Here is a 27,318-nt window from a genome sequence, read left to right on the forward strand (position 1 = left end):
TTGTGGTCCTAAACATGTCATGTGGAAAGTTAGAATTAAAAAGTTGCTAAAAGGGGAAAGGGGTCATTCTTTTTTAAACAGATTAAAAAGGAAAGTAGGTCATTCTTTTTTAAACGGAGGGAGTAATAATCACTTGGGGTAATTAAATTGCGTCAAGGAGCAAGATAGAAATCATAAACAACCACAAATTTGAAGTGAAATCGGATGAAAAATATTGTGGTTTAGATAGGTTTTAGAGAGAGAAAAGTGAAATTGATTATTTGGTAAAATTTGAAGGTATATTTGTTAAGGGTGGGTCCAATTATAATTGAGAACGGGTTGGGTTATAATATAGACGAATCAAAGGATGCGTGTTTCACAACATCGAGCCTTGACTTGGGATAGTCTATTAAAGGTGGTATTTTAATATATTTAAAAATATTAAAAAGATAAATAAATAAAAATTAAATTTAAGTGTTAAAATAAATTAATCGGACAAGTTCACGAAAAGATGTCTGTACTCTTTATAATTTGAAACTCAGGAGGAAACTTTAGGAAAGAGAAAAGAGAGAGAGAGAGAAAGAGTCCTTTAGACAATCAGAGCGTTGAAGACCCTCCGTTACTACTCTCGTAAGAAATTCAGTTTTCTTTTTTTCTTTTTTTGGTGAAAGTTTTCTTTTCTTCTTCCCCTATTATTTTTACAAAGTTTTTTCTTAGCTTTTTAGTTTTTATATTTTTTAATTATATTATCAACTTTAATTTAAACATGGAAGATGAATCTGCACTTCAGAATTTTGATTAAGAGCCAATTGAAGTAAGCTGATCTGGGTTTTTAGAATCCTCTGCCTAAAGACTGTTTATTTTTTACGCCAAACCCCTTAAAAGGCTAATCTTGCTTAAGCATGGAACTACATGTTTTAAGTTTTCTTAATTTATTATATTTTATTGAAAAATTATTAATTGTATTCTCAGGATTTTGTTTTGGATTGTGGATAATCTTTAAATTGTGTTCATTTTTGTAGTTTTTGTGGAGAAGAATGTTATCAAGAATGGATTCTAGGAAGAAAATTGGTGAGAAGCCTGGAAATGGGAAGAAGTTGTTGAATGATATTGAAACTATAAGTAAAGCCCTATATTTGGATAAAACCCAACCTCGGATTCTGATGTCTACGGCTAGTAGTCGTTCTAAGTCTGTTGGAAACGCACATTTACCAGAGCGCAAATTGAAGAATAAAGACAGTGGTAGAGATTTATTGGAGAAGGATAGTAATAAGAAGTCCATTTGGAGTTGGAAGAGTTTAAAGTCCTTGACTCAGGTTAAAAACCGAAGGTTTAATTGCTATTTTTCACTTCAAGTCCATTGCATTGTAGGGATACCAGCATTTTTGAATGACCTTAGCCTTGTTGTGCATTGGAGGAGGCGAGATGGTGAGTTGATGACATGTCCGGTTGTGGTTTGTGAAGGTGTAGCAGAGTTTGAGGAACAGTTGAGTTATACATGTTCTATATATGGGAGTAGGAATGGTCCTCATCATTCAGCAAAGTTTGAGGCAAAACATTGTTTGTTGTATGCTTCAGTTTATGGTACTCCTGAACTTGAATTGGGGAAGCATCGGGTTGACCTTACCAGGTTTCTTCCTCTTACGCTGGAAGAATTAGAGGATGAGAAAAGCTCAGGTAAGTGGACAACTAGTTTCAGGTTGTCAGGTAAGGCTAAAGGTGCAAGCATGAATGTTAGTTTTGGGTATAATATAGTGGGAAATGGAAACACATCTGCCATGCTTCCTAACAATAGGGACGTTCTTGAGGGGCGGAACTTGAGACAGAACAGTGCAAGTGCTGCAAAGCTTCTTGCACAATCTGAGAAAAGTGATGAGATGAGCATAATAAGGCGAGCTGGAAGCCTTCCTGCTCGGTCTTCTACTTCACAGCAGTCTGCAGAAGATGTAAAAGATCTTCATGAGATTGTACCAGCGCCGAGTTCTGACCTATACAAATCTGTAGAAGTGCTGTATCAGAAGCTTGAGGAAGAGAAATTGGAAGATTCATTTGATTTTAAACCAGAGATTGATGTGTTCTCTAATACTGTTGTTAACCGCAAACCAGGATTAGCCTTGTTATCAGATCCTGTGAAGGGAAATGTTGAAAACGAGTGCGAAATTGGTGATTTTTCTGTCATAGAGCAAGGCATAGAACTTCCCTTGGAGAAACTGGATGGAAAAGAAAACGATTCTATGAAAATGAAAACTGTTGATGGTACGGTGACAGAGAGACTTGTACCTGATAGTACCTTGAAGATGCCCATTGAAGAGGAGGCCCAGCCTGTACAGTCGGCCAAGGGTCTTGACAGTGAGAATGAAGACCTTGCAGTTAGTGCTAACAATTTTGAGACAGATGAATCAGCAAAAGAATTAATTATGAGAGAACTGGAGTCTGCATTAAACAGTGTCTCTGACTTGGCAAACAAGGGATTAGATTCTCAGAAACATGGCTGTGAAGTAATAAATCATGATAGTTACTTGGACGCTAAAGCGAACTATAAAGATCTTAGGAAGGGAAAATCCCTCAGCGTGGATTATGTTACTGAATCCATAGCTAGTGATTTCCTGGATATGCTAGGGATTGAGCATAGTCCATTTGGCCCAAGTTCTGAAAGTGAGCCTGACTCCCCACGAGAACGATTATTGAGGCAATTTGAGGACGACACTCTGGCTAGTGGGTGCTCTTTGTTTAACCTTGATATGGACATTGAAGAATTTGCTGCTGATTCTCCAAGTGTATCTCAGTGGAGAGCTGCACAATCATATGAGGAGATGCCCAAGATAGAAATTGAGGCAACAAGTAACAAAACAAGAGCTTCCATATTGGAGGACTTGGAGACGGAGGCTTTGATGTGTGAATGGGGCTTGAATGAGAAGTCATTTGGATATCCTCATCCTAAAAGCTCAAGTGGTTATGGCAGCCCAATTGACATGCCTCCTGAAGACCCTTACCCATTGCCTCCTCTTGGAGAAGGCCTAGGAAACTTGCTACAGACTAAAAATGGAGGATTTTTAAGGTCAATGAATCCTGCAATTTTCGAGAATGCTAAGAGTGGAGGGAGTTTAATTATGCAAGTATCCAGTCCGTTGGTGGTGCCTGCAGAAATGGGGTCTGGTATAAAGGACATATTGCAGCACTTGGCCTCCATTGGAATAGAAAAGCTCTCGATGCAGGCAAATAAATTAATGCCTTTGGAAGATATAACTGGGAAGACAGTGGAACAAATAGCCTGGGAAAATGCACCAAGCTTAGAAGGACCTGAAAGGTTTGTTTTCTGTTTACATTTTGCTTTCTATAGTTGGGTTGCTGTTTCCTTACTGCAAATGTACATATAATTGCACCTACTTATTTCTTGTATGAAATTGTTCTGCAGGCAAAATTTGTTGCAAAATGAGTTTGAATTTGGGCAAAATATGGCAAGCAGTAAAAAGGGAAAATCGCATGGACCAATGGCCAGTAAGTTGGAAACAAGTTCTACTACTCACATGGACGCCGAATGTGTATCCTTGGAAGATCTTGCTCCTTTGGCAATGGATAAAATTGAAGCCCTTTCAATTGAGGGTTTGAGAATACAGACAGGCATGTCAGATGAGGATTCACCTTCAAGCATTAGCGCTCAATCTATTGGTGAATTTTCTGCCTTTGAGGGACAGAAGGTCAATTTTGGTGCAGCGGTAGGTCTGGAAGGGGCAGGTGGATTGAAGCTTCTGGACATTAAAGAGAACGGTGATGATGTCGATGGGCTTATGGGCTTATCTCTGACACTTGATGAATGGATGAGGTTGGACTCGGGAGAAATTGACGATGAAGATGAGATTAGCGAGCGAACCTCCAAACTGCTGGCGGCTCATCATGCTATCAGCACAGACTTGTTTCAGGACAGGTCGAAGGGAGAGAAGAGACGTGGAAAAGGAAGGAAGTGTGGTTTTCTCGGAAACAACTTCACGGTGGCACTAATGGTGCAGCTTCGTGATCCTTTGCGGAATTATGAGCCAGTTGGTACGCCTATGCTTGCTTTTGTTCAGGTAGAGAGATTGTTTGTACCACCTAAACCTAAGATATACAGCACAGTTTCTGAGGTTAGAAACAACAATGAAGATGATGACTATGGATCTGAACCTCCCCAAAAGGACTCGAAAGTGGACATCAAAGAAGAGAAAATCTCCGAGGTTGAGCAGATCGCACAGTACAAAATAACCGAAGTGCATGTTGCAGGTCTAAAGATCGAGCAAGGTAAAAAGAAATTATGGGGTTCCACAGCTCAAGAACAGTCTGGCTCTCGTTGGTTGGTTGCTAATGGAATGGGAAAGAAAAATAAACATCCATTAATGAAGTCAAAGGCTGCTAACAAATCTTCAAAGACAGCTGTTGCTTCATCAGCAACCACCACTGTGCAGCCTGGTGATACACTATGGAGCATATCTTCTAGGGTTCACGGCACAGGAACTAAATGGAAGGATATAGCAGCACTCAATCCACATATCCGGAATCCAAATGTGATATTACCGAATGAAACAATTAGATTGAAGTAGTTGTGCAAACTGTGTTATTCAGTGGGAAGACGAATTTTGGAAGTGACCACCCAACTCGTGGTTAAAAAACCAGAGAAATGCAGCTGCAAGTGTATATTGAACATCAAAGAACTAGCGAGTGGCTCAGAAGACAAAGGACTGATGTCCTCTGCCTAATTGTCTGTGTGTGTCTTAGTGATAGTGCTGAACCAGTAATATGTTTGTGCAGTTGTCGATGACATGTTAAGGAATGTTCTTCTGTTCCTAGTTTTTAGTGTGCATTTTTAGCCGTTGTCATGGCGAACAGTGTTTTCCTTTTCACTAATAGAAGAAATGTGCTGAATAGTCATGTGATTCCTTGTGTTTGTGGCAATGATGGAAGATTTGTTCCCGATGTTGTGATGTTCCGTTGAATCACAATTCTATTGAAACTTAGCAATCCATACCCTTTTTTTGGACATTGATTCTTGTTCCTTTATTCTCATGTCAAGTGGCATCTCCTTCCTTCCCCCTGGATGACAATTCCAGTCGCCCTAATTTTCTTGCTGATATGAATTCAGTGTGTTTGGTACCGAGAAAGAAATTTTCCAGAAGATGTTGATGTTATCCAATATTCTTATGTTTGGCTGGTTGAATATTTTAAAAGGTTCCCTTTAAAGAATCAAATTTCTTTTCTGATTAAGGAAATAAATTCTTTAAAATTCAGAAAAATGACTTCCCCAATCGTAGTAGAGAAAGTACCCCATAAAGGGCATTCCAAGTCTATTGTCTCCTCCTTACCCCCAACCCCAACACTTACCCCCACTCTCCATCCCATCCACTGTCGATGTATTTTTCTATTTTTCTATGTAAAAATGCTTTTGAAATAATTTTTCTTGTTTCTTATTTACATTAGAAAATAAATAAGATACTTCATTTCCAAAAAAAAAAACTTTGCATATTTTCCTTCGTACAAAACACCCTTAACCTAAGATTAAGATTTAAAGGAAAAACCATTCCGCGTTGAGCGTTCATCTCCATGCTCCAACCACTATAAGCTAGGAGCAGATGTTCTGTAGTATTATGATCAAATGGTACTTCTATCTTCTAATAAATTATTATCAATCAATACAAGTGTTTTTGAGTAAAGGCAAAATAGAAACAGAACTAAGAACTCATAAAAAGCTGCTCAAAGAGGTTCTTCTGGTTGCGATGATGGGGAAATCGAAGTGGGGGAGCACAGGTAGAAAGTAGATTATTTTGTACACAATCCTTAAATGGACAATTTTGAGGGAAGTTGCTGGCTTGGTACATACACAAAAGTCCTAGGCATCTAAACAAGTAGTTGAACCCACGAAAGAGGTTAAGATTTTAAAATCTTATACCTCACGACAGGTTCATACAACATATCCTTTTTTAGGGGACAAATTTTGACATCCAAATTATGTAGTAGATATATTAATACCCTACCCCGTTCATCCGAAAACCTTGGTTCAAACTCTTCGCAATTGGATAAAAGATGCCTTATTTACATTTATTATGATTCTTTCTCCAAGAATATTGAAATTTGAAGTCTTTTTACTTCAAAGAAGCCCAGTTACTCCTTTGAGATAACAGAGATGCATGTTTTCTATTAAGAAGCTGCTAAGGAATCAACACTAGTACCTTTCTGTTCTCACGCTCAAACTCATTGTCCTCCTGTAATTCATTATTCCTTTATCTTTATTTTGCCTACTCTGCCTCGTCAACTAGATCATAAGGTGCAACCACAAAAACACAGCATACGCTCATAAAGAATCATTCAATCCAAGACTAACACAACTCTCAGTTAAACATCAGGGTCCAAATAGTTCAACAACTAAATTATACCTGACTCCTCCAGCTAAATTTTACACAAGTTAGCATTAATCACAGGAAAATGTTTTCCTAAAAGAAGACCTCTATGTTGTCCAAATTTAGAGTCAAATGGAGGAGCACCTAGCAATTTTACCTAGTAGATAATCCAGAAAACAAAGAGCAAGGACCAGAAATTTTGAGTGAATATGCCACATGCTGATGTACGTAATATGGCAGTGTGCTGAGTTCAATATGAGACAAATACAACTGTGGAACTCAGCAAATACAACAGGACGTCACGGGCGTGGCCTCTTGTTGCTGCATGATGGGCATTTGTACTGCTTTATATGCTCAGCTTTGGCAGGTGTGATCTTCACGCACTTCCCGTGGAACCACCTCTCACATAAGTCGCAACAAATCCAGAATTCATCTGAAGCATAGTTCTCACCACATGCCCCACATAGGGTATCGCCATGCTCTTCCTCCTCTTCATCTAATCCATCTTCCTCATCTTTTACTTCAACCTTTGTGTATTTACCCTGGATTTCAATACGAAACTATTTCAATACATATAGCAATGCATGCATAAAGAATCACAGTCAAGCCATGCACTGCCTTTAAACGATTGTCTAAGATAATCTGGTGAATGTATAGCAGGAGACTGTCTAGTTTCAAATAAGACGAACAAAACCTGGTGCATGCGGTGAAGAAGTGATAACTAAAGTGATGGGAACACAACATGAGGACTAGAGCTGAGGAAAGAGTAAAACTTACAGAATAAAAAGCAAAAGCAAAATAGGTAGAACTTCAATTTGCAAGGCACTTTGACCCGAAAATTAATGAAAACCAAAATCAGTTATGCAGATTCAGCTAAATGAAATTTAGTTATTTTTATCAAGAAAAGAATACTACCAAGTATAATTGTGAAAACACAACATTCAAACCAACAGAAAGTCACTCCATTAGCTTATGAAAATGCAAAATAACTTCATCATTTACCTACTGCCTACTACATCACCAAAACCAAAAGCCCAACTCACTCACAACTCACAATCTCACATAGCAACATATAAATCTAAACCTAGTGTTTTTTTTTTTTTTTTGGGCAACCGTGGTGGCTGGGCCTAGTGTTTTTAAAAAGAGGAAAAAGCAAGAAGCAACAAAGTCCATAGCAGTGTTCAGGGAAGCGTGATGCAGAAAAAAGCGACAAGGTTCCGCATCACGCATTACGCGATGCGAGAAGCGATGCGGCCGCATCATTGAAGTGAATCGCAATTTTTTTAAAGAAAAAAGACCAAATAACATCCAAACAGTAAGTCATACCTGAAAAAACCACAACAACTATATAAACAACAATAAAGACGATATATATAAGCAAAAGTTTAAATGAAACACCAAAATCACAGGTTTGATCACCAAATCAGAGGGCAAAAAAGAAGTGAGGAGCAAAAGTGAAAAAAACAGAGAAAGAAAATAGAGCAAAACTGTAACTAATCGCAGCAGTGAACAACAGAAGTGAAAAAACAAAAAAGAAAAAAACAGTGAAGTCGCAGCACAGCAGTGAAAAACAGCAAAACAGAGAAGAAAGAAGGAAGAAAAATTACCATAAAATCTCAGTGAAGAAGAAAAGAGGTCGCGACTGTCTTCAGAGCTAAACCCTAAAAATTCGCAAAAGTGAAGGCAACAGTGATCCGACTCTTTTTCAACTTTAAAATTGATCCGACTCTTTTATTTTTAATTTAAAAATGGCCCTACAAATAAAATCAACATGATGAGAGCGCATTAGCTCGCATCTCGCATCACAGCGCATCTGGCATCATAGGATTATGCGCCCGCATTTGTTAAATAGCCTCGCATCAGTTACTCGCAGCGAGAAAGCCTCCCATCACACCACCGCATAATGCGATGATGCGCTCGCATTTCAGAACACTGGTCCATAGGGCTTGAATTGAAAAGCGAGATGTGAAGTGCCGCTTCTTTGAAATGAAAGCACAATTCATGACATAAAGAAATACCAAATATTTGTAATTTTAGTACTATAATGATCAAACTACAATTGGAATAACTAACGCTAGTACCCAAATATACAATAATGTCATTATTACTCCAACTCTTCAGTATTAAGATTCAAAGCACCGACTGCTTCTTGTTGGGATCATTTCAGCATTTGCTTGAAGCACACACTTCCTATGAAGTGCATGGTGCATAACCCCTTGTTTCACATCACTTTAAGAGACAAAGTGAGGGCCTTTAATAACACTACCTAAGCCCATTTGGTACTAGACATAGCTGATCAAATAAGTCTCCATACTTCAATAGAAAGAAAAGTCAATGTCTTATCAGCTTGAAAGGCTTGTGTAGATTTACCGAACTACATAATTCACTGACCACACAGCATAACCCTATGTTACACAGATCCTCCAAAACCACCTGTCCCACTCATGTCGTTCAAACAAGATTTGGGTGTGACTTGTGCGTGTTAAATACACACCGGATTTGGTCAATAAACAAGGGTGACTTATAATATATATAATCACCACAAAATTTGGCTTTCTATAATTTAAGTGGTATGCCTTCTTGATATTCACCTGATTCTTTTTCCAACTTGGTGATTAATTTATGTGACCAGGAGGTTGTTTCTGTTTCAGATAGACCCCCGGCTCAAGACAAAGGATAGTAAACAAAGTCATAATAAAACATGCAACAAACCCCACTAGATGGGAATACACTGGGTTTGTTGTTGTTATCTTTTATTCCAATAGATTTTTCCTCGCTTTTGTCCCATTAAGATCAATTGATTAAATACAAAATTTACAAATTTAGTTCTTTTTTTAAATACCTCTCAACTAACAAAGGTGGGTCTAAGATTTCAAGAAAATGAGTGCACCTCTACTGACGATAGGAGAGGTACGAATTCAGGAATCGGATATTGGACATGCAAGTTCAGAGATAACAAACTAATTAATATTTGACAGCAAATGGAATGGAATCGGACAAAGAGAAAAGGCAAAAATATATTTGTTGTTCTTTTTCCGGAAAAAGTAACTTTTATATGTAAAATATGCACACTTGTTATATTATCAAATTATGTAAAAGTCGATAAAGCCCCAGCAACGAGTTTCGTTGGCTTCTTCTTTCGCGGTACATGTTAGCACTAGCATACGTCAACCATGGGTAAGAGAGCAAAACCAACAGCTCTACCATTGGAGACAGGGACGAAGGTACCAGCAGGAAAGCTGAAGCAGTCTGTAGCAGCGAATGGGAAAACAGTTACGATTTCGGAAACATCGACATCTATTATAGATGGGAGTGGTAATCTCACCCCAATGAAAATGAGCAGATTTCTCAGCCGTATGTGGTTAAGACGGTGAAAGAGAAGTTAGCGGACTGGATTGAGGCGGTCCAATAGATAGTCATGGAAGGAAACAATCATGAGTGGATGAGGTTGAGCATAGGTATGTCTGTTGTACCTAGAATTTCTATCTGGGAAACTTTTGATATCGCAAAAATCTCTAATGCGTGATTTAAATTAGACTATGTGAGTCCTATGGAGAAAGCGAAAATGAAGATACGTGCAATTGACCTTGAAGATATTTCATCTGAAACTGAATACTGGAGATATTCGATAGTTTGTTGTGTGCTTGGAGCACATCATCCATTTGCAGTTCTAAATAGTTTAATTCAGAGGTTATGGGGGAAATTGGGATAAAAAAGAAAGCCATGATGAAGAATGCTATTGTGTTAGTGCGGTTTGATTCAGAAATGGGAAAAAATGAGGTTATACAAGGTTAAATTTACCACTTTGATAATAAACTGTTTATTGTGAAGTCTTGATATGAAGACATGGACTTCTCACGAGATGATTTTTTTGATCAACAGATGATATATGTTCAGTTCCTATTTGGATCCGGCTGCTGGTCTGGATTTAAAAGATTGGAGTGCCAAAGGTTTGAGCAAAATTGGAAGTCTAATTGGCAAGCCTTCAATGGCTGACCAGAATACTGAAAAGAAGATAAGGCTTAACTTTGCGAGGATGCTCATTGAAGTGTGCATTGGTACAGAATTGCCTGAAAATAGTCACGTTCAAGAATGAAAAGGGCATGGTTATTGAACAAAAGGTGGTATATGATTGGAAACCAATACTTTGCTCCTTTTTCCATAAATATGGTTATTCTGAAGCAACAGTGTGCAAGAAGCAGAAAACAAAGAAGCAGAGCAATGACTCTATTAACCAAGAAACTCAACCTACAAAGGCTGGAAAACAAGTTACTGGTAATGCCTATGCTAATAAGGGAGTTGTTTATCAATGAATAAGGTACTCAGAATGCTTCAAGGCCAGGAACAAGTGGTCAGGCGTCGGCACAGGGTACAAAAGCTAAAGGACAAGGACCCTCCAAGGAATCAACTCACAAGATAAGTTAAGTGACGGTTTGGTGTAGCCAACAAAGAGTGAAATCCCCCGAATGGAGGTAGATAAAGATGCTATGCTTGTTGCAAACACTTTCCTTCCCCTCGGTAAGGTCAATGACATGCATAAAGGTACTGATAAAGGAGGTCAGGTTGGAAATGGTGGAAAATATATTGGGAATGATTAATGTTTAAGTTGGAATGTTAGAGGCCACAGTAGCACGAATAAGCAAAAGGAAGCGAAGTTCCTTTGCAATAAGATAGAGGCAAGATTAATTGGTCTGCTTGAAACAAAGATAAAACGTAATGGAATTCAACAAGTTTCTGATAGTATGTTTGGGTGCTGGAACTACATCACAAATCATAACTTTCATTACAATGGAAGGATATTGATTGTTTGGAGACCAGATTTTTTTGAAGTGGAGGCCATCAGGGGTCTGTTTAAGCACTCACTTGTAAGTTTAAATACATCATTTAACAGCAGTTTTTTATTGCTTATGTTTTCAATCTGAAAGAAGACAGGAAGCAACTATGGGACTACCTTAGCCAAGTATGCCCTATCCGCCTGTGTTGTTCTTGGTGATTTCAATGTGGTACTAGAAATGGATAAGGTGGGGAGCAATCCTGTGACTTCTGCAGAGGTACAGGATTTCCATGACTGTGTTGAGTCATGTGGCTTATCTGAAGTGATAAGACTCGCTGTCAACTTACATAGAATGACAAACATGGTACCAATAGTGTTTGCTTGAAGATTGACTGGGCTTCACCAATGGTGATTGGACAGACATCATGCCTGCATACTTAGCTAATTTTATACTTGAGGGGGGCTTAACTTCAGCAACATTTTTCAAGAAGTTAATGATGACACGGATAAATTATACTCAATCCAATCTCAGCTTCATTTGAGCCCAGAAGATAGAGTTATATAGCAGCTTGAAAATGAGGCAAATATCAAATTTAAGGAATCCTCCGAACATGCAAAATCATTATTGATCCAGAGGAACAAAGTGACATGGCTTAGGAAAGGAGATCACAACTCAAAGTATTTTTTATCTATAATCAAGTAGAGGAGATTGATTCAGACTATTACTCAGCTATAGGATGAGTCCATTAGAGGTGGCACAACTCTCTGTGGAATTTTATCAATCATTGTTAGGTGAGGCAGGGGGTAATAGAGTGAATGCAATGTATGGTATTAACAGTAATAGCAGCACAGGTCTTGATAGTTATGGTAGAAGCATAGAGGCTTCTACAAAGCCACATGGGAATCATTAGAGAGGAGGTTACTGGAGTTGTTCTGGATTTTTTCAGGAACAGTAAAATCCTTAAACCAATTAATCAATGCCACCATGATTTATCTTATTCCTAAAATTACTAACCATGCACATGCTAGTCAATATAGGTCCATTTCATGTTGCAATGTTGTTTACAAGTGCATATCCAAACTCATCTGTCAGAGATTGAAAAGTGCCTTGCCTTCTTTGATCTCTAAGACACAAGCAGCCTTTGTTTAGTTCATAACATTCTCATTTGTCATGATTTGTTAAGAGTTGAGACATTATAATAGGAAAATATTTGCTAGATGTTTGATGAAAATAGACCCCTTAGGAAAGTGTGAGAAATGCAGGAGAAAAATATTATTGAATTGTTGTTTCTACCTAATTACACTGAGATCCTATTTATAGACACTAAATTTCAATCCTTGTCCAACTAGGACACTAAATTACAATCTTTTTCCAAGTAGGATTCTATATGCTATATTCCTATTCCTACTCATATTCCAACGCTCCCCCCCTCAAGTAGCCCTGTCAACGGAGCGGACCTTCACTGAAACGGTCCGGTTCCGGCCACGGTACCCGTTACGGTCCGGGGCGGTACAGGTTGGAAGCGGTAAACCCGGTAGCCAAACGGTTCGAAACCTGGTAGTGGTGTGGACCCTAGATTTTTTTCGGTAGACCCAATTCTGGTCCGGCCGGAAAACAATCGTATTTAAATCTGATTTTTTTTTTTGAGGTTAACATTAATATAGCCGTTGGGGGCCAACCAACGGCGATTTTGACTCCCACCCCACCCCTCACCCCACACACAAAAAGTACCTTACTACCCCTTAACAAATTTTCACTTTAAAAACCCCCTTATACCTGTTTTTTTCCCTCACAAAAATTCTCACTCTCTCTAATATATTAAACTCTAAAAATCTCTTTATTATTCTCTTACTATTTATAATTGTTGCATTAGCTAATTGGAGTAAGAGATTTTTTGAAGATATTACAAGCTTCAATTATCATCATAAAATTCCGACATTTGTTATACGTCAACTTTTACGCAGACGTTCGATATATTCGTTCCAACTTTAATCTCTATATTTTTGTTTTTTAGTATCTATATTTGTTCTTTATTAATTTTTTGGTTATAATATTTATATTGTTTGTTTTAATATTTTAGCTATATTAAATTTAATTATGGATGCCAATAAAAATAGTAGTGGTACAAAAAAAATCTTTGGTAAGGTTTTTCGTAGAAGTAAGAAAATAGTGCTACTACTAGTTCATTACTGCTAGATTTAGTAATGTTCAAGAAAATTCTTTATCACAGCCCATTGGTTTCGATGTCGGTGCCGGTATGCAATTAGACCATGAGACCCTAAGTAGGCATTATGATAATTTTGCAGAAGACTTACCGGAAGAAGATAATACAGAAGAACAAGAGTTAGGTGAAACTCCTACCCCTACTAGTCCGGTTACGGAATTACAGGAAGAAGGTGAAAAAGTTCCCCTTTATCGGAATTTACTAGGGTCAAAGGTACCAAACGTACTAAAAGGTCTTTAGTTTGGAAATTTATGGAGCATGATAGGGTAAAAAATATCGCTACTTGCAATAAATGCCAGAAAGTTATGAAACATAAAGTTATGAAACATTTGAACGGAGGATACAATGGAGGGACAAGGTTGCTAAGTAAGCATTTGAGGAAACGTAATAAAGAATTTATTCGTCTAGAAAAGGAGGCTAAAGCAAAAGGACATGATATACCATTGGCGGAAAAATTTGGAAGAGGTAATATAGTTTAGACTCATTTAAACATGTATAACCTAGCTCGCCCAAGCTCATCATCGACATGTAGTGAAGATCTACATAGAGAAGAATTAGCGAAAATGGTTGTCGTTATGAGTTTGTCTTTTAGTTTTTCTTCACACCCCGGTTTTATTCATTATATTTAACGAGTATATAATTCCACTTTTAAAGTTTTTTCATGAAATACAATTAAAAATGATATTTTAGTACTATCTAGAAGAGCGAAGAAGCAGGCACCTCTTCGTCAACGTGTCTGCTTGCTCTATGATTTTACAATATCACCACTAATTAATTATTATATGACATTTACGTATTAAAAAGGTAATAATATTTAATAAGAAAGGTAAAATAGACATTTATGGCATGTCTGTTTCAGCTGCTTCAACCGTAATTTTACTATTTTATCCCTAATTAATTATTATAAGTCATCTAAGTATTAAAAAGTCAATTAATAATATTTACTAAAAAGGTAAAATAAACAAAAAATGATAAATTAACTATTGATATTTTAAATTAACTTGACATCTTATATGAGGACTTAAATTTTTTTCACAACTATTTTTTATAATAATTTTGCTATATCACTTCTAATAAGTTATTATGAGTCATTTAAGACATGTCTGCTTCACTACTTCAATTGTGATATCTGATTGACTCTCGAAATTATATCAGTGTCACTTAAATTGGAATTGAAGAAAAAATATTATAAATCACAATAATTAAAAACTTAAATTATTTTAAAAACATAACTGACTATCAATGCCACATAAGTTTGGACAAGGAGAGTATTATAAATTACATTAGCTACAGCTTCAAATATTATAAATTACAATAGCTAACAACTTAAAATATCTAAAAATATATTAAAACATAATTAATTATCTAAATTTTATTTGTGTCACATAAATTGAAACAAAAGATAGTATATATTGGGTCCGTGCTAGCACGGCCCTTCGATATCTAGTTTATTTTTGAATACCAAGCTGAACATTGTCATTTTCTTCGTTGCTTATTTAGGTAAAATATCTATTACTTCTAATATGGATCGTGGTATTCACGATAATGATTAATTTATCCTCACGACTCATTGGATTGATCACCATTATGCAAAAAAGAATAATTGCTTATAAATATGTTGACGAGACTAAAATTGGTTCCTATATATAGCTTGTACAATAGGGAAAAACTTGAAATATTTTAAACTTATTGATAAAATTATGGCATGCACATTAGATAATGCTTCTAACAATTTGAAATTGAGTTGTTAAAAGTTAAACTTTGTCCAATAGATGATGATTATTTTCATGTAAAATGTGTTGCACATATTTTAAATTTGGTAGTAAAAGACAGTATTGAGTTGTTTGGAAATGGTTGTTTTAAAGTTTGAGTTGCTTGTAGTTTTATTTTTAAAAATAAAAAAATGCTATAATAGATTTTAAACGTCGTTGTGGAGAGTGTGACATTCCATATAGAAATATTCCAAGAGACATTCTTACTAGATGGAATTTTTTATATCAAATGTTTGAAGTTGCTTATGTGTATCGTGAACCTATACAATTGGTTTATAATGCTCATAATTTGGATGTTGATTTAAGACTGTGATGATGATTGGATTGAAATACAAGAACTTTGTAAATTTTTGAAAACTTTTTATCAAGCTACTAACACAGTACTGCTCAATATACTCCAACTATTTCTTTGGTTTTAGTAAATATTATTGTTGTTTCTAAAGTACTTAACGAATATAAGAAATTATTTTGTTCAAAGAGTCAATTGAAGTTATAATTGATAAATTTAAAAAATATTTTTTGATTCCACAAATTTATTTGACAGCTGCTTTGTTCAACTCGCTTTTCGAAGAAATTGGTGTAATGATGATGATTCAAAAAAATTACAAAAACTTAGAAATTGGACCTCATGAAAAGCCATCAGTTCAAACGTGTGCTAACATAGTATCTAAAGCTAGAAGCTTGTATAACTTGTATCAAGTTACAGAACAAAATGTTCAGTCGGCCGAACCTCCTACTTCTAGGCCAAGATATGATGATTTAGATGACGAATTGGGTGAAAAACTTGGTCTTCAATGCTTTAGCATTAATGATTCTGATTCATATCTTTCTTAACATCGGGTTAATATTAGAGATGTAAATGGACAACTTTAACTTTTAGCATGGTGAAAGACCCGTATCAAACAATTTCCAAAGCTTTCATGGGTGGTTCGAGATATGCTAGCAAGTCAAGCGTCTTCAGTTGTTTCGGAGCAAGCTTTTAGCTCGGGAAGATTTATAATTGGAGATATCAATATTCATTAGCAAAGGATAGTTTGGAGATTTCGTATTATTTAGAGATAATACCAATGCCGATCGAAGAAATTTTGGGCTCCCCAAATCGAAGATGAAATAGATGAAATATTTGAGGAAAACAGTGATAAAGGAATGGACGCAATGGAGTAACAAGGAAAAAAACCAATTCTGAAAAATATGTCCGCCGAAGAAATAGCTAAGTTACAACTAGAATATTTTGGACATTATAGATATTAATAAGATACTAGAGATCTAATTCAAACAGAACCCTTCCTAGAAGGTGGTTGCATAGATTAGATTCTCTTTTAATATTTGTAATACATGTACAACGTATGAAATCTGAATAGATATATAGGCTATGTACCTTAATTTTATTTTAAAATTTGTCTTTTATTTAATGCAATTAATGTTATAAATAACTTAGCTAAAATTATAAAGTTCATATTTGTAACTTTACAATTTTGAAAAAAATAAACTTCAATAGTGTAACTTAAAGTTCGGAAAAGTTTAATAAATTCTTATAAATCAATGTTATAAAATTTCTATAAGTCAAGTTTAATACTTTTTTTACAAGTTTTTGAAAAAAAAATTATAAGTCAAAATCTTATAAATTTTTATAAAGTTTGAAATAAAGAAATTGTTTTTATATAACAAAAAATTTTAAGATAAAATGTATTTTTAAGTTTTAAAAAAAATGGTAAGAGTCGGATTCCGATCCCAACGGACCAGGTCGGAACAAGGTAAAATTTTGGTATACCCGGTACCGGTAGTACCGGTTTCGATACAAGACACCGACAATGGGGACCTGTTTTCAAATTCGATTCCAATTACACCGGTTCGGCGATCCCGGTACCGAACCCCTGACAGGCTTATCCTCAAGCCGATGCATAGAAGGTATATGTACCAAACTTGTTATGGAAGTAATTAATACGAGGATCAGTGAGGAACTTGGTGAAGATATCTGCAAGAAAACTGATAAACTGTTCTGGATGTCTAGGAGACCTCAGTTGAAAAGGAACAAACTGAAAAAGTGGTTAGAAAAGTAGCAAACATCGCCGGAAAGTCGATTTGTCATTGGAAAATTGCCGAAAACTGGTATAAAATATTTGGGTCATCTCGAAATCAAGAGATGAGTAGATCTTAAACAAGAAAGTCATTGAAAAACTAGCTAAAACATGCTCACGCGCTAGATTATTAGATTTGACGACAAAAAAGTGATCATAATCCAAGAAAAAAATTAGTCAAAATGATAGCACGACCCTACTGGAAAAGAGAAATTATATGGATAGGGTCGGAATTATGGCACGACCCTACACAAATCAAATCTGAGTCAACAGAAAGACAAATTAGATCTAAGGAGTCACCGAAAAGGCACACGGTGCTATGTAACTCATAAATAAGAAAGTAGTCCTGAAAGATGCACGATGCTACGCAAATCAAATATGAGAAAGTAGTCACCAGAAAGACACACGGTGCTATGGAAAATAGATACAAAAAAGTAATCACCGGAAAGATGCACGGTGCTATGCAAATTAGATATGAGAAAATAGTCACCGAAAAGAAGCACGGTGGCCCAATCTTTTGGTAACATGATAATTGGCCAAACGGGCGGCATATATGGGTTATAGCCACTGGCCGACAACGGAAGCTCTTTGATTCTCTACCAAGATCGTAGAGACTCTGATACCATGTGAGAAATACAAGAGAAAAATATTATTGAATTGTTGTTTTTTACATGACTTCACTAAGACCATATTTATAGACACTAAATTTCAATCCTTTTCCAATTAGAACACTACACTACAATCCTTTTCCAAGTAGGATTCAATATTTTATTCCTATTCCTACTTATATTCTAACAAAAAGCATATGATATAGTACCAATATTTTATTCTTATTCTTACTCATATTCTAACAGAAAGCATATGCTATAGTAAGGTGGGATTTTGAGGAGGAAATGCTCACTGGCGTTTGGTTTTCCCGGAAGATTTGTAAAACTTACAATGGCATTGTTACATCAACTAAATTTTCTGTGAAAGTTAATGGGGAGGGTCATGGTTATTTTGAAGGCAAAAAAGGCTTGAGGCAAGGTAATCCACCTCAACTCTATTATTTTGTTTTTGTTATGGAATATTTTTCTAGAACCTAGGGCAAAGTGGCTGAGTTACATGATTACAAATTTCATCTTATGTGTAAAGGAAGCCAGTTGACTAATCTTATATTTGCAGATGATTTGTGATCTTCTGTAAAGGTCATCAATCTTTTGTGAACAGAATCATGGAGTCCCTTGAACATTTTACCAAAACTTTTGTTTAATTGCTAATCTAGAGAAATCTAATATCAACTTTGCATGGGTAGAGGAGGATACCAAAATGAAATTGTTAGGGGTCGTTTGGGAGAGTGTATTAAAACAAAGTAGCATGCATTATTCTTGTGTGTTATTAATAGAGAAAAGACATCACCCCCCCCCCCCCCGCCCGAACTTGTCTGTTCAACTTACTTTAGCACTTAAACTAAACTTCTATTTATTTACCCCCTTAACATCTCTAAAATGTATTAATTTCACCCCTCCAAGCTGAATTACCACTCTCACAGCGGAGAGTGCACTACACTCGCACCATGTCATTGCCACATCAGTGTCATGTCATTGCCACGTAAGAAGTTACAATTTAAAAAAAAATCCACATAATATATATATGTAAATAAATATCAAAAATTAACCCCACCCATTTTTCTTTCTTCATCAGACCCATCCACCCTCCTCCCTCACCCCCACCCTACGTGCCCCGTTTTCTTTCTTCTTCTTCATCAAACCCCAGTCCCCCTGCAAACACCGACCCCCCTTCCCCGTATCAAACAAACCATCCATCTAGCACCCCTACAAAAAAAAAAATACACACAAAATTGGCAAGACTTTGGCACCATCAAAAGGGTTGAAATTAATTGAAATTGAAGAAAAGTTATTCCGGCAAAATTCATATTCCGGCAAAATGTTATTTCTCTTTCATATTCTGGCAATAACTACAAAATCTCTTTCATATTCCGGCAAATCGAAAGGGTTGAAATTAATTGAAATTGAAGAAAAGTTATTCCGGCAAAATGTTATTTCTCTTTCATATTCTGGCAATAACAACTACAAAATCTCTTTCACATTCCGGCAAAACTCATCGAAAAACGATTAAAACAAACCCACAAAAGATTATACGCACAAAATTAAGATCACCGCCACCATTAACACCACCACCACCACTAACACCACTACTAATAAACTTTTCTTCAATTTCAATTTTATTTCAAATTTTCAAATACACAAAGATAACTTTTAATTTTTGAAATCAAATTTCATTCTTTTTTTAATGATCTTAAGTCAAAGGGATTGAAGGAGGAGAAATTGGAGGTGGGGGTGAAGGATTTGGTAATTGAAGAAAAAGAAGAAATTGGGGGTTAGGGGGGCGGTGGTGATAAAACTGGTAGTTGAAGGGGGAGTGGGGTGGCGGGTGGCGGGTTTAGGGAGGAGAAATTAGTGTGGGGGTGTGATGGGGGTGGGGGTGAGGGGAAGGAGGCTGGTGGTAGTGAAATTAGTGGTTAAAGGAGGAGCTGTGGTGGTGGTGTAATGAAAAAGATGGCAATGAAGGGCGAGGGTGGGGGCTGGGGTCATTGAAGAAGAAGGGATATATATATATATATATATATATATATATATATATAATATATTAAAAGTTTGAAGACCCTTAGAAAAGTGATTTGAACTTTTTGTCCTTTATTAAAAGACTTTCTTTAGATAAAATTATCTTTTCACTATTTTCTTTAATTTATAATTTAATTATTTTTAAAATAGGATTCTATTGAGGAAATACTTCTTGAGATACACGTTAAACTGAAGGAGAAACTGATTTACTTATTGGGAAAATATGATTGATGCTCATCTAATTAATTCTCCAAAAGATGTTGAATTTAATTGTAGTATTCATCTATATTATTTAAACAAATATCCTATTTAGTGTAATGTTTGAATTCAATAAAGTGAGGTACACCCGCGAGGCGCGTACACCTAAACTAGTATATATTAAAAAGTGGGACCATATCAATTTTTAATTTAAAAAATGCAATTTTTTTTTCTTTTTTTCTAAAAAAAATTTCATGTCAGCTTGAGGGGTGAAAATAATACATTTTAAAGATGTTAAGGGGGGGGTAAATAAACAGAAGTTTAGTTTAAGTGCTAAAGTAAGTTGACCGGACAATTTCAGGGGGGAAATAGTGTCTTTTCTCTTATTAATACCTTGTTTGGTATAATATTTTAGTGTTTGCATTAGTTATACACACTATTGTGTATTAAGGTGTATGTCATTAATACCCATCATTTCCTATGTATTAATAATACCAAGTGTTTTAACACATGTATTAACTTAATAAATGACAAGTTTGCCCTTCAAAGCCTTACTAGAACATTTCCCAAAGTCTTTCTTCCATCAGCACTTTACCCTCAATATTGTAAGCTCAATTGAGTTCATCTTTGGCTTTGGTTTCCTCCCTATGTACCTTATCACAGTCGCAAACATCTTATCGAATTCGACAGTTTATAAGCCCTAAATCTTACAGCGATAATAGCAGTGAATAGGTGATTTTAGTTTTGTTGTGAAAGATGATGACTGAATAGAAGGGAATCCAATTTAATGGGCAGAAGTCATTGATTTTGCAAATTGTGTTAAGTAGTGTGGGCTAATAGAGGTGTTGTACCAAGTATTTAGTGTTTGTACATCTCAAATATCTAATGCCAACAATCTCTTCATATTTGTCTCAAACATAGAGTCTCAAATCCCCCAAGCGTGAATAGGAAACTAGGATCATGTTTTGTAATTGGGGTATGGATATGAAATTGGATTTTTTTTTGTTTTGGAGGTTATAAATTTGGGAAAGAAGGGTTTGGATTTTTAAGTTTTGGATTTGTTTGAGGAATTGTTGGAGGAAATGTAGAGGGTATTTTTGACAACTTTTTTTAAAAAAAATTATACAAGACATTATTTTTAATATACCAAACCAAACAGTGTATAAGAAATAATGTCAGCATAACTAATACCAACATCACTAATGCAAGTATTACGAATACACCATATTCAACATTATACTTATACACTCTACCAAATGACCCCTTAAAGAGAACAGGTTTTGCCTTGGTGACCTTTTCAATCAGATATCTTGGCTTAACTTTATCTCCTAAAAGGTGGAACAAACTGGATTGCCATCAGTTGTTGATCAAGATCACTGAGAAGATTACTTAAGCATCAGCACGATACTTATCATATGCAGATAGGATCCAGATTATTATATCAGTTATGTTCTCATTCCACAACTTTTGTGGCTCGGTATTTGTACTCCCTTAAGGTGTGCTGAAATATGTGGATAGGAAATGAAGAGAATACCTATAGGGAAGCAATGATAAGAGGAAGAAAATTGAGTTGGTGGCCTGAGAAAACCTGTGTTTACCTAAGAAGTTTGAGGACTCGAGGACTCAACATCAAAAACTGTACAGCCTGGAATATGGCATCTGTTGGCAAATTGATTTGGAGTTTGAATAAGAAGTCTAATGTGTTATGGGTAAAGTGGATTCATGGGGTGTATGTGAAGGACTCAAATTTCTGTGCACATTCTTCACCAGCTGATAGAAATTGGTATTGGAGGAAGCTTCATAACTGAAAGGGGTGATCGGTGACTGGTATACAAACAGGAAATATACTCTTAACTTATTCGGGAGAATATTCAGTATCATTGAGTTATCTTCTTTGATTGGAAGGAGACGTGTATGGAACCTGTCACAATCTATATGGAATGCCATGAATTCCAAATCACAGGTTTATTTAGTGGCTGTGTGTTCAAAGGAAACTACTGACAAAAGATAGGATACTGAAAATGGGAATTCCCTGGATGATCCTACCTGCTGTTTATCTGAGCATGGTTATGTGGAAACTGCACCTATTTGTGGAATGTGTCTAGTCCATTGCATTGTGGAATGACTTTGGTTAGAGGTGGATCTGCTGCTACAGGTTGACATTGAAAGGGCTCTGCAACAGCTTAGGAGGAAGCGCTGGAAGATGATGAGCAAGCATCTTGGTTTATCATGCTTTGTTTTATCATATCTGGACTGCTAGAAGTTGGAAACTGTATGGGGGTCCTACTATAGACAAAGACACAGTTTTACAGCAAATTCAGCTAGAAATCCAGGAAAGAGTTAGTATGTTTAGTAACTCCAAGAAGGCTAGGAAGTATACAGATCTAATTTCGAGATTAAGTAACTAGCTTGGAACTTGAGGCCTCATTTGTGTAAAAGTCGTCTATAGATTAATGAATAATGACGTATGATTAATGACGTACAAAAGATAATAAATTACCTTGTGAGAAAAGAAAGAATAAAAAGAGAAAAAAGGAATAACACATTGGAAAAAAGAAAAAGAAACAAAAGAGAATAATATGCAATGAGGAAAAAGATAAAATAGAAAGCAATATCATAGAGAAGAAAAGACAACCAATGTTATTTGCAAAGTGCGTCGGTGCACCTTATGACATGTTGCCATTTCTAACCAAAATACGTATACATATTCCAAAAATCTAGTCAATAGCATGGGTACAAGTGGACCATATTTTACCATGTGGATCTTCCATAGTCAACTAACCCTTAAACTCAAACTAAATGGGTTGATCCATAAATTGCTAAGTTGCTCGGACTTGTTCGATACAGAGCGGATCTAGAGGTCTGATCCTCATGATCTCACTTTTAAGATTCGGGATACGGATCCAAGTATGGATATGGATGCTGGAATTCGGCTAAAAATAATTCAAGTATCTTAAAGCAAAGTTATAAAACCTAAATTATGTGACATTATGTGAAATACTTGAGGAGAAAATATTGATCGAGAGGAGAATCCTGGAAGGAGATAAACGGAAAAGGAGTGACGGAATTTTTTATATACAAGGTATCCCATTTTTCCTCAATTTCACCTTAACTTTTGTTTTGATTATAGATATCATTAAATCTGTCTAGACTTTCTCCGAAGGGGAGCCTTGGAGTATCTAGTAAAGTTGTTGCCATATGATCAGGAGGTCACAGGTGCAAGCCTTGGAAACAACCTCTAGCAGAAATGTAAGGTAAGGCTGCATACAATACATCCTTGTGGTGGGGCCCTTCCCCAAACCCTGCGCATAGGGGAGCTTTAGTTCACCGGGCTGCCCTGTCTAGACTTTCTCCGTCGATTTTGGTCAAAGTATCCAAAATCGGTTGACCAGATCGCGTAAAGATCCCACACCCACAACCATGTTGTGTCGACACAGGGGCGGCACCGAAAGTGAAGAGTCCAAGCAAATTAGATAAACTATATCCTCTATATCAGCTCCACTCAATTCATCCGCATTTCTCCAATATTAACTATAGGAGGAAAATGCACAAATGCTTGAGTCATCCATGTCATTTATCTTATATAACAAATTGTGCTAGTCACTATAATTGTTCTCTATGGACTAGTTACTAGCCATATGAGTCATCAGTCTTCAAAAACAATACGAGTTAGGTATACAAGTCCCTAACTACACCTCTGGCTGAAGTAAAGAATTTACAAACATATAAACAAATTAGTAAGTAAAAGATGGGTGTGATATCCATGGGTCATATCCCAACTATCATAACTGATCCCTTGACCAATACTTTCAGGCCACAACCCCCTTTTTCTTTTTTCTTTTTTGGATATCTAATTTTTAGACTACAACCTTAAATTTCAAGGTTAATATTGGTGGCCTATGGTCCAAGAGTCCAAGGATTTGGTCAGGAACTACCACTTGCTATCTTTGTAACGAATACTGCAAAGAAATGATTATAAAAGAATCGGCAATTTTTATTTGGGTCGGGGGTTTCAGAGTGACTCGTACCACTTTAGTGTTTAACTTGGATTTGTTGCTGCTATGATTAGAGACTGATGATCTATCTTTTACTTGCTTCTTGGCAGCTCCAGTGACAATTTCATAAATGGTTGGCAGGTCATTTATCATATTGAACAGGCGTTTCCTGAATCACAGAGACAACAAAAAATAGGTAAAACAAGAAGCTTTTCACTAAAGTAAACTAAGCAGGTAACTGCTTTTCTGTTCATGAACAAACATGCACATGCATCTCCTGTGACCATTCACATACAAGGGTTTTGCAGAGTAACACTGCTTAGTTACTTAACAGAATAAACAGCTCCTAGTAAGCTACACCACAATAAATAAATATAAATGATGAACTGAAAAAAACAATTCATCAAAGGAAAATTGGATACACGGAAAGGAAGGCAGAAGGCAATGCAACTGTTTTTTGTAAAATATGTCAACAAAAACCAAGTGTACATACCTATCAGCTTTGTCAAAGCCAAATCTGGCACCAAAATAAAAAGCAACAGAGAGTAACCATGCATCACTGTGAACCGCAACTAGGGCCAACCAGTCCTTTTGCTGCATCCCATCTCTGGCAAAGTTTATACCTAGTGCTGGCTCTGGAAGCTCAGGAGGCACCTCCTCAGCTGGCAAATTGACTTCCCATTGCTCGCTTGGAAATCCATAAAGGCAAAGATTTTCCTTTTCTGCAAGGTTTTAATGAGGAGAGGGAAGAAACTTTCGAGGTTGAGACATCATCAAAAAGTTTTAGATGACCTAATCTATTTTTCAGAAAGTTAAGCAATAAATGAAGGGGAGCCTAGGAGTAACTGGTAAAGTTGATGCCATATGACCAGGAGGTCACGGGTTCAAGCCTTGGAAACAGCCTCTGGCAGAAATGCAAGGTAAGGCTGCGTACAATAGACCCTTGTGGTCGGGCCCTTCCCTGGCCCTGCGCATAGCGGGAGCTATAGAGCACACCGGGCTGCCCTTTTTTAAGCAATAAATAATATGTCAAAGAAACCATAAAAGTACTTGAACATCTGTTTTAATGGTCTAAGGTAGACATTCCAGGATCAGACGTCTTACTCCACTAAAAGACATTTCAGGATCTATACCGAGGAACAATGTTGCATTCTTTTCATGGAATTCATAGATCAGGATGACGAAGAATTATAAGATCTTCCAAAATCACAAACTGTCATGGGGAATATAGAACAACGATTTGAAGCAGTTTACCCCATTAAGATGATCAATAGAACACAAAACTTCACAGTCAAGTCAAATATATTTAATAGATTTTGAGCCCCAAATTCATGAACCTATCCACATTTCAAGCCATAACCTAGCCCATTATTAGAAAGTTGGAACACTAGCCTTCCAAAATATTTCAACTTTAAAATGCCTAACCATTGGAAACTGGAGTCAAGTTTGTGACAATAACTGAGTGACGGTAGCAAGGAAATGACTGACACATCTTTAGGCCAGCTCAAGCAAGTATCAAGTCCACTGAACAGGCAAGTTTTAAAAGAAAAATTATTTTGTTAAACTTGCATGTTCAAGTATACCTTTCACTGTAAATATTTGTGTCTAGTTTTATTACTTCCTTCCTTCATCATACTAGTAATCGTCAACTGATTCACATTACACTCAACCTAAGGTGAGAGGAGGCCACCATTCTAAGAAAACAAATGAGGGGTGGGGTGTTGTGCAGGCTCTTGAATACCCTTTTCAGAGTCTCAAATACAGTAAGGTGAGCTGAAGTAAAATGTGAACAGATGGTCCCTTCTGCAGTGAACGGCCTGAAAAATGTATTCCCATCCTTCAAAAAAAAGTTTTTGGAAACATAGATAACATGACCAGTCTGGATCCAATGAACTGTGACCTACATAGCCACTTACTTGTAAAAGAGGACTGTAACTTTTCATTGGTCCCCCCCCCCCCCCCCCAAACAAACACACACACACGTCCTCTTTCAGATTTGCTGATGCAGATAACACCCTTCCAATCAAAGAAAAATGTTTTTTTTTTTCCAAATTGTAACAGAAGGAGCAGGAAAGATCAAAGACCCAATTGGGCATCCATCTTTTCCCTAGGGGGCATCAAATAAAAAGGTTTAATTCAGTGAAATCACTGCAAGACGAAAAAGGAAATAGAAAATAAAAGAGCAGTCCAGTGCACAAAGCATCCCACTGCACCCCAAAGGATATGACATAGATAGCCTACCCTAATGCAAGCATGGTTGCTTCTACTGCTCAAAATGGTGACCTATAACTCACACGGCGACAACTTTACCGTTGCTCCAAAGCTCCCCTTCAAATAGCTAGTCAGTACAATGTGTCTACAAATAGAGTCCATCCAATAAATGAACAACTTCAATTTAGAACTCATGAAAACATAAGAGCAACTACATAAACAAGCCAGCAAAACGAAAAAAGGAGGTTAAACAACAATAATGCAGTGAGATTTAGAAGCAGAAAATTAGCAAATTAATTTCTTGATAATAGGAATCAGAAACACGAAGCAAGTGTGAGCGGACGAATCCATTGCAAGTTTATAAAGTTCAATATCTTCTCAAAGACTATATTTATATTATTACTCCATAACTAAGAGGGCACCCATTACCACAAAGACACCTGACGCATCAATTAAAATTGGACCTTTTTCTGATCAAAAACAGTACCAAATAAATAATGCATATTCTATTTAAAACGCGCTAGACCGTAAAGATCCCTAACTCACCAGGGTCACACTGCTGATAAAATTCCTCAACATCTGCAAGAGAATGGCCAAATTAAACCTCTGAAGTATCACAGCGTACAATAATACAACACTATAAAACTCAAATAATTAAAAATAAAAAACACAAAACCGAAAGAACAAATCGAACTCTCCAAACCCAGAAAAAGAAGAATTTTTTATCTCATAATTTTGGGAAAAAATATTTTACTAGGATATACATGCAATTGGTAGATAAGGGAATGCGTCGGCGCGTGAGAGAAAGAGAGAGAGTATACCAGTGGTAAGGGCTTTGATCAACCCGGCACGACGGCCTTTTAAGTCTCCAAAAACTTCCTCGACAGTGCGGGGATTATACTGTGCACCTCCTTCCATGCCCGAATTTTGTGCACTCTCTCGAAAAATTCTCGAAAACTGCTTTTTCTTCTGCCTCTACTCCACTTTTTTCAACGACTTTTTGGGTAACCAAAAGAATACGGAAAAGTAATGCCGTTCGTCTGTGGGAAATGATGTAAACATGTACTTATATTATATTCACCATTTGGTCCTAATTA

The 27,318-nt window shown here is 36.5% G+C and overlaps 2 protein-coding genes across 3 annotated transcripts; one reads left to right on the top strand and one right to left on the bottom strand.

Moving 5' to 3' along the window:
• The first annotated feature begins 482 nt into the window (after positions 1-482).
• Positions 483-4,990, top strand: LOC107870728 (protein PLASTID MOVEMENT IMPAIRED 1-RELATED 1). Of its 2 annotated transcripts, none has more exons than XM_016717336.2 (3): positions 483-609; positions 1,002-3,286; positions 3,395-4,990. In XM_016717336.2, exons 2-3 carry the CDS (start codon positions 1,017-1,019, stop codon positions 4,551-4,553), a joined length of 3,429 nt encoding a protein of 1,142 aa, XP_016572822.1. In that variant the 5' UTR covers positions 483-609; positions 1,002-1,016; the 3' UTR covers positions 4,554-4,990. The 2 variants fall into 2 exon arrangements, with proteins under 2 accessions (XP_016572822.1, XP_016572823.1); XM_016717337.2 differs by having other exon boundaries at positions 597-793.
• Positions 4,991-6,295: 1,305 nt separating this feature from the next.
• Positions 6,296-27,298, bottom strand: LOC107870730 (PHD finger protein ALFIN-LIKE 4). The gene is made up of 5 exons (XM_016717338.2): positions 27,043-27,298; positions 26,768-26,800; positions 24,504-24,732; positions 24,044-24,179; positions 6,296-6,886 (listed from the first exon to the last, which is right to left on the bottom strand). The coding sequence occupies exons 1-5, from the start codon at positions 27,137-27,139 to the stop codon at positions 6,644-6,646; spliced, it is 738 nt and encodes a 245-aa protein (XP_016572824.1). The 5' UTR covers positions 27,140-27,298; the 3' UTR covers positions 6,296-6,643.
• Positions 27,299-27,318: the final 20 nt, after the last annotated feature.

Source organism: Capsicum annuum, chromosome 5 (assembly GCF_002878395.1).
Source record: "Capsicum annuum cultivar UCD-10X-F1 chromosome 5, UCD10Xv1.1, whole genome shotgun sequence".
NCBI classification, from domain to species: Eukaryota; Viridiplantae; Streptophyta; class Magnoliopsida; order Solanales; family Solanaceae; genus Capsicum; species Capsicum annuum.